The sequence below is a fragment of the Pagrus pagrus genome (assembly GCF_965226575.1).
Source record: "Pagrus pagrus genome assembly, chromosome: 1".
Taxonomy (NCBI): Eukaryota; Metazoa; Chordata; class Actinopteri; order Spariformes; family Sparidae; genus Pagrus; species Pagrus pagrus.
In genome coordinates this window covers 32123368-32135845 of record NC_140185.1, presented here as the reverse complement: position 1 = coordinate 32135845, position 12478 = coordinate 32123368, and the positions used below count along the sequence as shown (strand labels likewise).

Here is a 12478-nt window from a genome sequence, read left to right as displayed (position 1 = left end):
GACTCTTACTGTTTTGGCTTTGTGTATCATGACGTGTTATCCCTGCAATGCACTTAAGGTTCAAATACAGCTTGTTTTTCACAATAAAACACAAAGATTAGTACAGCAATCTTGTCCTTCTTTTCACTGCTGCAGAATAAGACATCAAATCAAATCTTAATCCATGCATATTGTACTGTACCTTCATGATGAGCCAGAGTTTACATTATGTTGCCTGACAGATCAGCCTTATGTAACTTAAGATAATCCCCTTGCTACAGTACTTGCCTCTATGCATACTGAACTAGTGGTAAAAATGCATCTTTCATGGCCGAGAAGGGAATAGAAATTTAAAAATGGAAGAGGAAATGGTGACGTTCTAGAGGTAACTCTGTCTGTATCTTTTGTCTTAATCCATTTAAATGGTTAAACTGGAAGGTCTATCAACCGGTTGCTGGTTTGAGCCCCTGTCCCTGAGCAGGACCACCTCGCCTGATGACTGTGCGTATCCGTGCACAGACAGGTATGGAAAACAAGCTAAAATTAGCGAAAGTGTGAAACATCTCAAGGGACAGTGGTTTGCAACATCTGTCGTTTCTTATGATTAAATATAACAAGTGAGCATGTCAGGGAGGCAGCGAGGCATGATGAACCAAATACATCATACCTTGAGCGATGTGAGTACTCATGTGACATCCGCTCTGGCACGGAGAGCTGAACATACAGCTGACTGGAAGCTGGTTTATGTAAAAGACCTGAATATGTTGTTTTGTTGTCCCTGTTTAAAGATGCATTTTTATCTGTCAGCTACTATTTCTTTTTAATCTTCAACTATCTACTCGCTTGTATTTGCTTTTGTTTTTATGGGCTTTTAAAGGCAATTTTAATGAATCTCTATGCCTTGTGTCTGAATGATGCTGCACAAGTAAACTTGCCTTGTCTTGTCTAAATTATTTCAAAGAAAACATTTCAGCCTGTATTTTAAAAGGTGCAAAATGTAGGAATTGGCCATCAGTTGAAATCATACTCCAAACAAACAGGGGGCAGCATATCACCTGCTAACTGCTGCTAACTGGAGCTGCTAGTTAGTTCAGGTAGCCGTGCAGCTGGTGGATGATGGCGGCCGGGGGGGTTGTTGGTGTTGTTCACACCACTAACACAGGATCTTTGGACCGCCAGGAGGAGGAAATTGGCTGTAGCTACTAGCTGCCATTAGCTAGTTAGCTCAGTTAGCCATACAGCTAGTGGCCATAAGCTGACTCTGAGTCTCTGCAAACCAGATGCTTTGAGCAATGGGCTCAGCAGCCTCCTTCTTTGACATAATATCAAAACTGAAATTTCTTCACATTCTGTTAATACGTTTTGTTAATTTTTGAATGTTTTAAAATGAGATTTTTACTCGAATCTTACATATTGCACCTTTAAGACTGTAATTTCCTCACATTGTAAATTTTTTTAATTTGATTTTTGAATGTTTTAAACTGAAATTCTTACATATTGCACCTTTAAGTATCAATTTCTAATGAAAATAATTTGCAGAGAAAGTTTTTTTTATTTTTCAGTTTTTCACTGAAACAACTTGCCGATCCCATTAAGCCCAACCATCACCCTACTCACACTTAAATCGACGTGTACTGTATATTGACAGGCCGTCAGTCAGGGAACCACTCTCCACAGCTGCAGTCCTTAAGGGTTAAATAAATGTTGATATATTGGTATGTTACACTGAGAAGACAAACGTTCTCTGGTGTCAGATCCCCCACCACAAACCCTGACAGTAACTCATAATCCTCTTTTATAACACACTAAGTTTACATGAGGCCATCAGCTGCGGGTGATTCAGAGTCGCACATCAGGTGTGACACAGTCCGCTTCCATAAGCAAATAAAAGAGATCTCTATAATGATTCAGGCTTTAAGAGAGACTCTACTCCAGCAGCTGTTTTAACAATACAGCAAAATTAAAGCACAGCATGAGCGCTCACTGGAAACTGTCAATATTCAACCGATATTGAATAAGGGCCGTCTGTCCTCCTCGGAAAATCAATGTTCCCTGCACAGCCTAAGTGTCTCTCTCCTTTCACAATAAGGACAGATGTCAAGAGCTGCAAATAAATAAAAATAATGAGCAAATTGAATAAATGCGGGCAAATGCAGCAGATAAATATATTCGATTTAGGGGCTCAAAATGACAGATACGCAAGGCAATCTTTCCCAGGATGCTAAAGGGTTTTAGTACAGTAATTACTGAGGCTGATGGATGAGATAAGACAGGGCATAATCTGATTCGAACAGGCAGGAGGACTCTGCGCAGGAGAAGCACTTACCACCATCTTATTTTTGGACACCCAGCAGTCGGCGGGGAAGTCCTGCAGCATGGGCACCAGGAACTGCAGGCAGCCGTCCCAGTGACACAGCAGCAGCATCATGCCGATCAGGTTGACTATCCTCACCATGGCGCTGGCAAGGTCATAGGTCATGTGGAAGATCTGAGGGGTGGGAGAAGAAGGAAGCAGGAAACGTGGTTAGGGTGGGATGACTCAACGCGCTGGTGGTCAAATCCCTAAAATCTCTCTAGATTGCAAAACACACACACACTCAGCACGTCCTCAGGGGAGATTTTCCTCCTCCACAAGCAGTTCAACAACTTCTGGGTCTTTTCTTTGATCACGCCATGCCCAGACTTTCTGGTTTAGGAATTAAGACACCAATGTACATGGCCTGTGGAAGCCTTAGCTTGTTTTTACATTGCCAACAGATGAGCTGGTGGATGCAGATGTTGCTGTTCCGAGAACGGTCCGCTGGGGAAGGTCAGCAGTCTGGGACCAGAGCTTTACCTCCCCAGCTGCTGATTCGCTCTTATCATCAGCCACTCAGCCAAACACAATAATGGTACGAGGGTAGAGGTGGCTGCGCTCCTGGGGTGAGAGCGTTCACAAGCTTGGTTTGTTAATCCTAATGATAAATATACTCATAAGGCGCTCCAGGACTTCTGGGCTGGTGTAGATTTTAATGGCCTCAACAATTCAAAGCCTCTTAATCCCATTGAAGACCACGGTGTGCACTGCTAACCACTCCACGCCTTATTAAAATCCACTCAGTGCCTTTTAAGGGCTTGTGACTGAAAGGGGATATTCCATTTTTACTTTGTTTTTAAGCAGTAGATGATGAGGAGGAAGATGAACATATTTGTCGCCTTCATCTTTAGTTCCTAATGCACTGGGCTTGTTTGTTGTTGTTTTTTTTCCATCTGAACGCACACAAGTGTGTATCTGTGTGTTTTTTCTGTGTGCGTGTTAAGAAGGAGGCTGGCAGGGACTAGCGCGGTGTTTGTCCAGGACAGTGTGGGTGCTGCTGCACCATCAAATCACATCAATTTCGCTCCGTCAACAGGCTAGCATAAAGCCAGAGGTATGCCCAGGAAAATGTGGCCGGGCAAGGAGCGGAGCCAGGCTCTCTCTCAGGGTGGATGGAGACATCCCGACTCACGCACTCTCTGTCCGTCCACACAAACATTACACGCTGAAACTCAGCGTGGCTCTCTCCCACTCGGTCCCTTCCCTTCTTTCTTTGGGCTCTTGTTCAAAATGTTTAGCCTTGGGCACTTTCACATCATCACCTAAGCTGAATCATTCGCCCAGCTGCACCTTTTCTCGCTCAACCCACCAAATCCCCTAATTTCCTCCACGTCTGTTCACAGCAGCACGTCAAACGTTGGCTATTGCTTGTGGTGCTTAGCAGCCCGTCTTTTCTTTACACACAGTGATAAATAAGTCACGGTATCTAATACGCAATGTTGTGTGATGTCGAATTTCCGGCTGGAGCAGTAATGGCGTTCCATAGCATTAAAGTGTTAAGTTCACTCTGTGGTGGATGAATAAATCATGAGGTGCCCCTTTCCATCTCCCACATTGAGCCTGATATGTTTTTCATTTGTGAAATCGTATTTCCAGACAGGAAAGGGAAGCTTTATAAAAACAGAGGCTGCTTTTAAATCTAGGAAAACTTGCCAAATATAGCAATTTCTGAGACATTAGGGAAAAACAAAGATATAAAGCATAAACGCAGAAAGATTACTGTTTACATTTTAAATGATTATTTCTAAATTAGTTCTTTGAGATTTTGGCATAATGGCCATTGCAATATTACGTTTACCCTCAGGCTGTTTGCAAGACAAAGCTGCATATTTTGTCAAAGGAAAAGATAAAGCTGTACTCCTTCCTCCTCGAGCATGAAGCTACATCATAGAAGAAGGTTATTTAGGTTTAAAGGAAGAAAGTACAAAATATCTAATCACAGAATGGATGTTTTTTCTCCAATTTGTTTTGTTTTCACCACACAGATTATACTCATCAAAATTAGCTTACCATCTTGTCACTGCTGCTTACAAAAGTCCTCCCTGAAGCAGATCCACAATATGCACTATATGTTTATGTGTTTATAAATAACTGTTTATACATTCTGTAATTTGTGTAGCATGAAGGAGTTTACAAACTTTCATTTTGTTATACAACCCTGTGTTGTATAATGACGAATACCTTGTGCCTCCTACCCTTATAATGTCATAGTGGGCATTTACCAAGCAGAGAGGCTCTCTGTTGAGCTGCATTATGAGAAATGTAGGATTTATTTTTGAGCATGTAAATAGTCAGGATTTCACACCTTTTACTACATTGAAATTTCTTATTATTTGTCTTTGTGAATCCAAAAACCTTACAGGTGTTATTTTGTAGAATATGGACAGAATTCCAAGATGGCTCCAAAAAAATCGGTGGCAGCATATCACCAGAGATAGCAACAACTGCTGCTCTTTGCTAGCTATCTTTGGCTGTAGTTGGTTACCATTATCTAATAAACTCATGGCTTTGTTAGCTGGGGGCTGGACGGGACTGGGACCTTGGATCACAGGGGGAGTCACCGCAGGCAACAGGGCCGAAACTACGACTGACGCTGAACAAGGACAGGACAGGACGGGGCAAGTTTACTTAGCATGCTAACTTCAGTAGACATTTGACATAATGTCAAAATTGTTGTTTCTTTACAGTCTTTTGATTATATTATTTCTTTATTGTTTTAAACAAAAAATCTTGCCATATCTCACAAATTGCTCCTTTAAGGAAATACAATACTAAATTGGTGGATTATCACTTTAACGACTAAATGTAAAAACACCATTTTTACTTTTGAGTTTAATAAACAGGTGTTACCTCTATCATCCAAAATATTGCACCACACCGGCTCATTCTGCGATGAAACTCTTCTTGTGGAGTATTAAATGATCTACTGCCTTCGGTGCATCATGCACCACGCTATGTGGGCTGTCCTTGAACCTGTCAATACATTGAATACTATCAAGCTCTCTACAGTGTCAGTGTATTTCTGAAGCAGGATAAATTCCTTTCTTTATCTCGTGGCGCTGCCTGAATGACTCATTACTGTTCAACAATAACTCCTGCTACGTTCCTACTATAGACGTGCCCTCAAAAGACCTCTGGCACTTAAACACTGTGCGGAGAATAAAGCCTGTGAGAACTGTCACAGGTAATGCCATGCAAATCTCCAGTTTGTAACCCAAACTCTACTGTCACTGGAGGAAGGTGATTCCCCTATCTCTTCTTACAGCTGCAATCAATTCAAATACACCCCCGTGCCAGGCAGGAACAGACTTTCCAGTTACGAAAAATTGTTCCCGAGATTGCTTCTGTTAGAAGGTTGGATCATTATTAAAGGATCATTATACTGAGGCACAGGAACGAGGCCTCTGCAGCTCCCCTCCTTTCATTTCTGTCGCCTCTTGTAAATGATAAAATAGCCACATACGGCAGAACGTCTGTGCATGTTTAACAAAGAAACATACTGTGCTATAAACATGCACACATATTTAACACAAACACACACGCTCTGTTTGCACACACAGCGTCCACACAACATGGCGTGTTACATGGAGGATGATGGATTGCTGACCACTTTCTGTTAATTGATAGGGACACAGAGTGAGCCTGGCAGTATTAGCATCAGCATAAACAAGAGAGCTGTGATTGATGAGGGCACCGAGACGCAACACAACGGTTTCTTACGGGGTTCTCGTTGTTACTCTCACTACCCTCATTAGGCCTCTCCATATGAGAGGCCATGCAGATATCCGCTGGCCTTTTTTATTAAAATTAAAAGCACGGGTCAGATCACGTAACCTACAGGAAGTCAATGCTGACGGAGTGGTTTCATCAACGCGACTAATGAAACTGCAGCGACATGGCTGTAAGTACTTGTGATGGAGGCAGTTTTTTTTGGGTAAACTGTAGGCCTAGTCGTGTGGGAAAGCACTTTAACCACAGTCAATATTAAAGGCAAACAATATAAAGGAAATTAAACATTGATGATGAACTACTACCATTATCAGGGCTGATATACGGCATTTTATTATCGGTATCAGGGATTTTTTTTTTGTCAGATTGTCAATAACAAAAGTTAATTTAATATTGTGTTACTTTGGTTCCAGCCTCCTTGATTTCTAATAACATATATGGTCCCTGAAAAAGCCATATCGGTCGACCCCCAATAAGTAAGATCAGAAAAATCTACTCAAAGTATATAAAGTACTCATTCTGAGGCAAAATGGCCCCTGTCAGCATTTTATTTTTATATCTGATGTTTTTGTGTTAATATAACAGTTGCATTCATGCGCATGTTGCATTTTTCATGCTGTAGATGTTTAAGGCTGAGCTAATTTCAACTACTTTACAATTTAATCTACAACAATGCATCATATTATTTGAGGTCATCATATGTTTGTTGTGAGAACCATGGATCTATATATATATAAGTCAACTTTTTTTCTTAAATTTCTTAACCTCTTTAAGCGTTTCTTCAGGCCCCTCCACCCACACACATAAACGTCTTTTTCTTGCAAATGTATTTCAAACATTAATACAGAACAGGCAACGTCAGTGTGAAAAAAACTAAATAAGAAATAAGTTATCTTCATAGAGGGAGCATTAAAAGTGCAGCACACATTTTCTCTAAATCTTTACTGTAGAACAGCATTCATCGCTTTAAAGTGATTTTTCTCAAAATTGCCTCTCCACAAACAACTCTCCTGGAGCAATCAAAAGCTGAACATTTTCTGAGTAGTCTCCAAGTGCTGTGCTAACTTGTTCAGCTTCATTCTGTCAGAAGCTAATATTTTGAGACACACAACACACTGTGGTCTCTCTTCCTTACCCACTCTTGTACTGGTGAAGCCGAGGGTGAGAAGTGCCTCGAATTTCAGTATAGTACTTTGGTAAATTGCCATTTCACCACTGACTTAAACTACAGTACTACTACAGTACATATACAGTAAATGCAACTTCACCACTTTTTAACCCAAATTGTCTTTTCTAAACTACTACTAATACAAGTGATCGACCAAAGACATTCACTCACAGTGTCTCAGACAAATAAAAACTAGTAAATACAGTCCAATAAACATGACAGGGGTCAAATACAGGCCTATGTGCTAAAGTCATTTCCTAATCCGCATCCTCGTGAGTTAGCGATCAGGCCCAGACAGGCACTGAGCGGATGAAGGCAGCTGCCGAGTCATCTCAAACAGATGGAGTGAGAAGAGCGTGATCCAGGTGAGAGAATAGATGCATATGTCCCACGGTGCTGATGGTAGCTGCCCAGACACAGTCCAAGCAGCTCTATACCGAGGCATCTGGTGTCTGCTGCTCGCTCCGCTAATGATGATGAATGTTTGGCGTGACGGCGTCTCGACACATAAGAGAAAACAAAATTCGTCACTCGTGCTGTTTTTTCGATGACACGACACGTGTCCCTTCACCTCAAATCTCTGCCATTTGCTTTAGTGCTTCACTGCTACACACAATGTGATATGCTTTATTTAAAAAAAAAAAATGTTTGATTTACTTTAATTGGTTTGCATTATTCATTTTATGATTCAATTGTAGAAGTTATTTATTTAATAATTGGAAATAGTTTCATTTTATCACATAGTTTTGGTTGTAGTTCAATCTGAAAATCATCAACTAATGTATTACTGTGTTTAATGCTCTAATAGATTGAGTCATTCAGTGATAATCATTTAGTATTTTTGTGGATTCAGCATCCATACATAGTAAAGCACAGAGTTTTGACTGAATTTTATTTCATGTATTGAAAGACAGAGTTTTAAATATAATGTAACTGCATGTGCTGCAACATCAAAAGGTTTAATTCTAAATACTGTCTCTGACTTTTAGCTTCACTCTCGAAAATTGTTATTTTCACACATTCAATCTTGCCATTTTACAAACACAAATAAAAGATTTTTGATGGCTATACTGGTTATTTAAATGTTTTCCGTCTTTACTCTACAAACAGTGCTTTCTTACTATGTTTACTAGTGTGTTATCGCCATGTGCATGCATCCTCCTCCTGTGTTTGGGTGAGACATGATCTCCCGGTGATGAGTAATGAAGTTTATCAACAGAATCAATCTATGCGTGTCTCTGTGTTATTTTAATCACCCACGATGATGATGGCAGATTCCCGGAGCAGGCTGTGGGCAGGGGGTTAGATTTCTCACTATAAATGCCTTCGACCAAAATGTCATGCTCATGCATGCTGTCATGGTGGACGAAGCGCACGTGGAGAATGAGAAGTAGGCCTGGGAGGGGACCACTGGGAACACCCTTCCATCATCCGTCTGAACAGGCCTGGAGGCTCGGATCACAAAAACCACTCTCGCTCTGCTCCCTACCAAGACGCGCCATTGGGTTTGTGCAGGATTACACATTTCTGTGTAATAGTTTTTTAAGCAAATCCACTGTGGGTATTGATATCACACGAGGCTTATTCAGAGTGTTGAGGACCTGTCACTGTTGCCAGCGAGCCTCATTGTGCACTCAATAAAAGCCCATTAAATCTATTCTTCCTGCTTTTCTTATCTCTGAAAGACCAGTCCTCAACCAAGGTAATGGGTCAGTGAGTGGGGGGCTGATTAGCTGATTTACCTTATTTAAATATTTTTGTATAGATTTACTGGGTGGAAATGAAAGGCGCCTCGCTCCTTCTTGGGACCCGCGGGGCAGCCACGTCGCTAACTTTTATCACAGCGCCTGAGCATTTCACTGACAGCACACAGCCACTTGGGCGGGCAGAGCCATAAATTTTAACAATCCAAGATGCCAGTACTAAAGAGATAGACGTAATCAACAAACACAGGTGTCTGGCTGAGGTTCCTACACACTTTACTGAGGTTCCTCATCTTCTTTGTTTTTCAAACTCCTTGCCCCCACTTCAGTAAAACCTCAGCTCTTGTCTCATAAAGTCATCTCCATCCAAGATAAAAAGCAACGTTTACTGGGCTGGCCAGTCGAGACGGTTGTGTTGGAGGCATCAGGCACGATGGGAGGAAGCCCTCAGAGCTTAGTCATTAGTGCATTGCCTTGAATCTGATTTAACAGGATGACTAATCTCATCCAAGTCAGTGGTTCGTCAACAGGAGACAACTCCAATGAGGAGAATATCCGGTCACAGTCTTTTATCCAGATGAAAAGTGACAAGAGGAAGCTGACAAGAGGGAGATGGGGGAGACGCCATAACGGCAGTCTGCTCCGTGTGTGTGTGCGCGCGTGATTGATATCTGCACACCATGTTGAATGTCATGATGCATGACCGTGTTACCATTGGCGCATGGCCACCACCGCCAAAAACCTCCTTGTTTGTAAACAACATTCTGCCAACATGGCGGCGGTTGTAAAAAAGAAACACTCTTAAATTCAGAGTGTTTGGAGGGGAAAGGGAAGCAATCAGAGCTAATTTATGACAGCTGTGATTAAAAAGGACAGAGAAGAAGGAGATTCATGAGCTGGTGGGGGATCATTGGTTTAGTTATGCAAAAGGATACTGATGGTGTTGGAGGAGTTCGGATTAGAGTATTTGAAGAGGTGGAGATGATGTGATACCAGCTGCAGAAATGTCACTTTACTTGCCGAAATGACCTCAAAACATTTTTTTTGCTTTGTATTTGAATGTTTAACTGTTCCCTCACGAATTGTGGGTACATTAATCAAGACATGCTGCAACAACAAACTTGACATTACTTTATAAGCAAGCTTCGTGTAGGGAATAAAGTGTTAAAAAGTGTGACATCTATGTAACTAAAGACTAAATCAGAAAGGATTGTGCAAAATTCACATCTCTGTAATTGGCAGACATAGCAACAAACTCTCTGCATGTTCAAAAGCAGACAGGACTGCCTCTTTATTCTTTGTCCTGATTGGATAAAGGGGGCAGGGATACTGGAAAATGTATTTTCTCTTTTACCACATGTGCAGGGGAAGGTGAGACATGGGTTACTGACCAAAAACTCTATAACAGTGTTTACTCTCGGAACATAAAGCTATTTAACACTTTTTTTTTAAATCTGACTGACAGCAGCTTTAATATACTGCTCTGTAGTTTAATGTATAATACATCATTATGAATTTGATGATTACATTTTGTGTTAATAATCTGAATATGCAAAGTAATTAGAGCCTTTAAATAAATGCAGTGGTGTAAATTGTTCTTTATCAGTCTGGTGTGAAGTTCTGTATCACTCACTGGAGCTATACTCACATTCAAAACCACATCATTGAGTTGGAATATCTTTGATGCTGCTTTGACCCAAAATCCCCTCTGTTGTCTTCTGGGAAGCCCCGCTGGAGCAGTTTAGGGGTCAAGCATCACACTCAAGGACACTTCAACAATTTGTGGTCTTGCGGCAACATGTCTGAGACTCAGGATACCGCAGCAGCACAGTCTGGTCTCATAAAGACATTACAGTCCATGACAACAAAGCCAGCGAGACCATTCACACGCAGCCGACATAAACATACATATTACAACGAATGGACGTATATTGATGGCACTCCAATCTGCTATTAACTATTTGCCAATTAATATGTATGTGCATGTGAGATCATGACCTACTTCCTTGACCTGGCGAACAGTTTCATAAAACCAAAGCTAAGGGAATTCTAAAGATTATATCATTTTTTTTCACATCGGTAGATTCAGCACCTTTATGCCCTTCGGACACGTTGTTATTTCACTTATAAAATACTGACGCAATGACTGACGGTGATGCTACATGTGGGAGTTAGCTAACTGTCCCCAAAGGGATTATGAAATAGTTTTATGACGTGTTGGACTGGCCTGTTGCTGTGAAAGTGCAGGTCACATGGGTGCAATTTTTTTCTCCATTTTGAGTGAGGGTGTGAGGCAGCAGATGATTAGCTTACTCACCTTCTGACAAAGGTTTCTATATGGTCTCTGTGGTAAGTATGCCAATATGATTTCATGCATCTATTTTGGACGACTTTAAATCAGATATCGTCTAAAAATCTTCACCTGTAGTCCATATTAATTGCTTCTCCATCTCTTCAGTACACATGTTATCTTCCTTTATCTTGTCCTGAATTTCCTAAAAAGCTTTATTCACTGCAGTGAGAAACATGAGAAAAGATTCTAATTTTAAAATGTGTTCCCAACAGTATCGCTCCACGCGGCATTAAACCATGCAGCGCAGTTCACTGAGCTGTATTCAACACTCCCCGGAAGAAGTGTCCTCTGTGTGACTTCTTACTGGGGAGGAAATGAAACTCAAACAATAACAAACCAAATGAATTTGTGCAGGACTATTTATAGCTTGCAGATACTTGTGAAATATGAGTAAAATAAATCGGCTTTGCCTTTTGGAGGACATCGGGACATCACAGGTCTGCAGCTCCTGCCGTGTCAGAGGAGTGCACCTCATCACGGCGCCATATTTAGAGTGGCAAGCAACGCTGAATTGCATTCAGTGGTGTTACAGGGGCTAAAAATTGCGCAGTGTCATGGATCACAAGGACCCTGCATGCCTGAATGTGCTGTGAAAACCAGCAGAAATAACTTTTTATAGTTTCATTTTACAGTGTAATACTGTAAAAATAAGAATAGAATACAACTTTACTGTGGATTACTGTGTAGTTACAAGCTTAAGGAGAACGTGAATGGACCAAAGTAAGGTCAGTGTGAAGTGTTACCACAATATTCAAATGGCGATGAGATATATACGCGTTGTCTGAAGTGTAGCTGTCGATAGGAAAAGTCAAAAAGTCAGTCAGGTGGTGAGATCCCTGCGACAAGTTATTCTGCAGTGACAGATGACATTTCTGTGAGGTTGCATCTGGAGTACTCTGGCGCTGAGGCAAAGCTGGCCTTTCACTCTGTCTGCCTAGCGAGCATTCATCAGCAAACCCGACACACACTCTCACACACACACACCACCCACACAGGCATAAAACATGTAAATGGCAGCTGGCTTCGTGAGTGTATTGTACCTTTCTCTTTGTTGTATTGTTTCTTTGGGTTTTAGACGTTATACACTCGTTCAGCAGGTCTTCTTTCTTTCTTTCTTTTTTTCCTTCCTTCCTTCCTTCCCCTCGTTTCATCATCTTCTTCCTCTGTCCCCTTTTTGCACATGTGGCAGC

General features: G+C 41.3%; 1 protein-coding gene across 8 annotated transcripts in view; it reads right to left on the bottom strand.

Moving 5' to 3' along the window:
* Window positions 1–12478, bottom strand: part of hcn4 (hyperpolarization activated cyclic nucleotide-gated potassium channel 4) — a 99290-nt gene that overhangs the window by 58282 nt on the left and 28530 nt on the right. For all 8 annotated transcript variants that reach the window (XM_084351078.1, XM_084351074.1, XM_084351076.1 and 5 more), the window contains one exon: window positions 2306–2467. In XM_084351078.1, the coding sequence (XP_084207204.1) occupies window positions 2306–2467 (162 nt within the window). The remainder of the gene's footprint in view (window positions 1–2305; window positions 2468–12478) is intronic.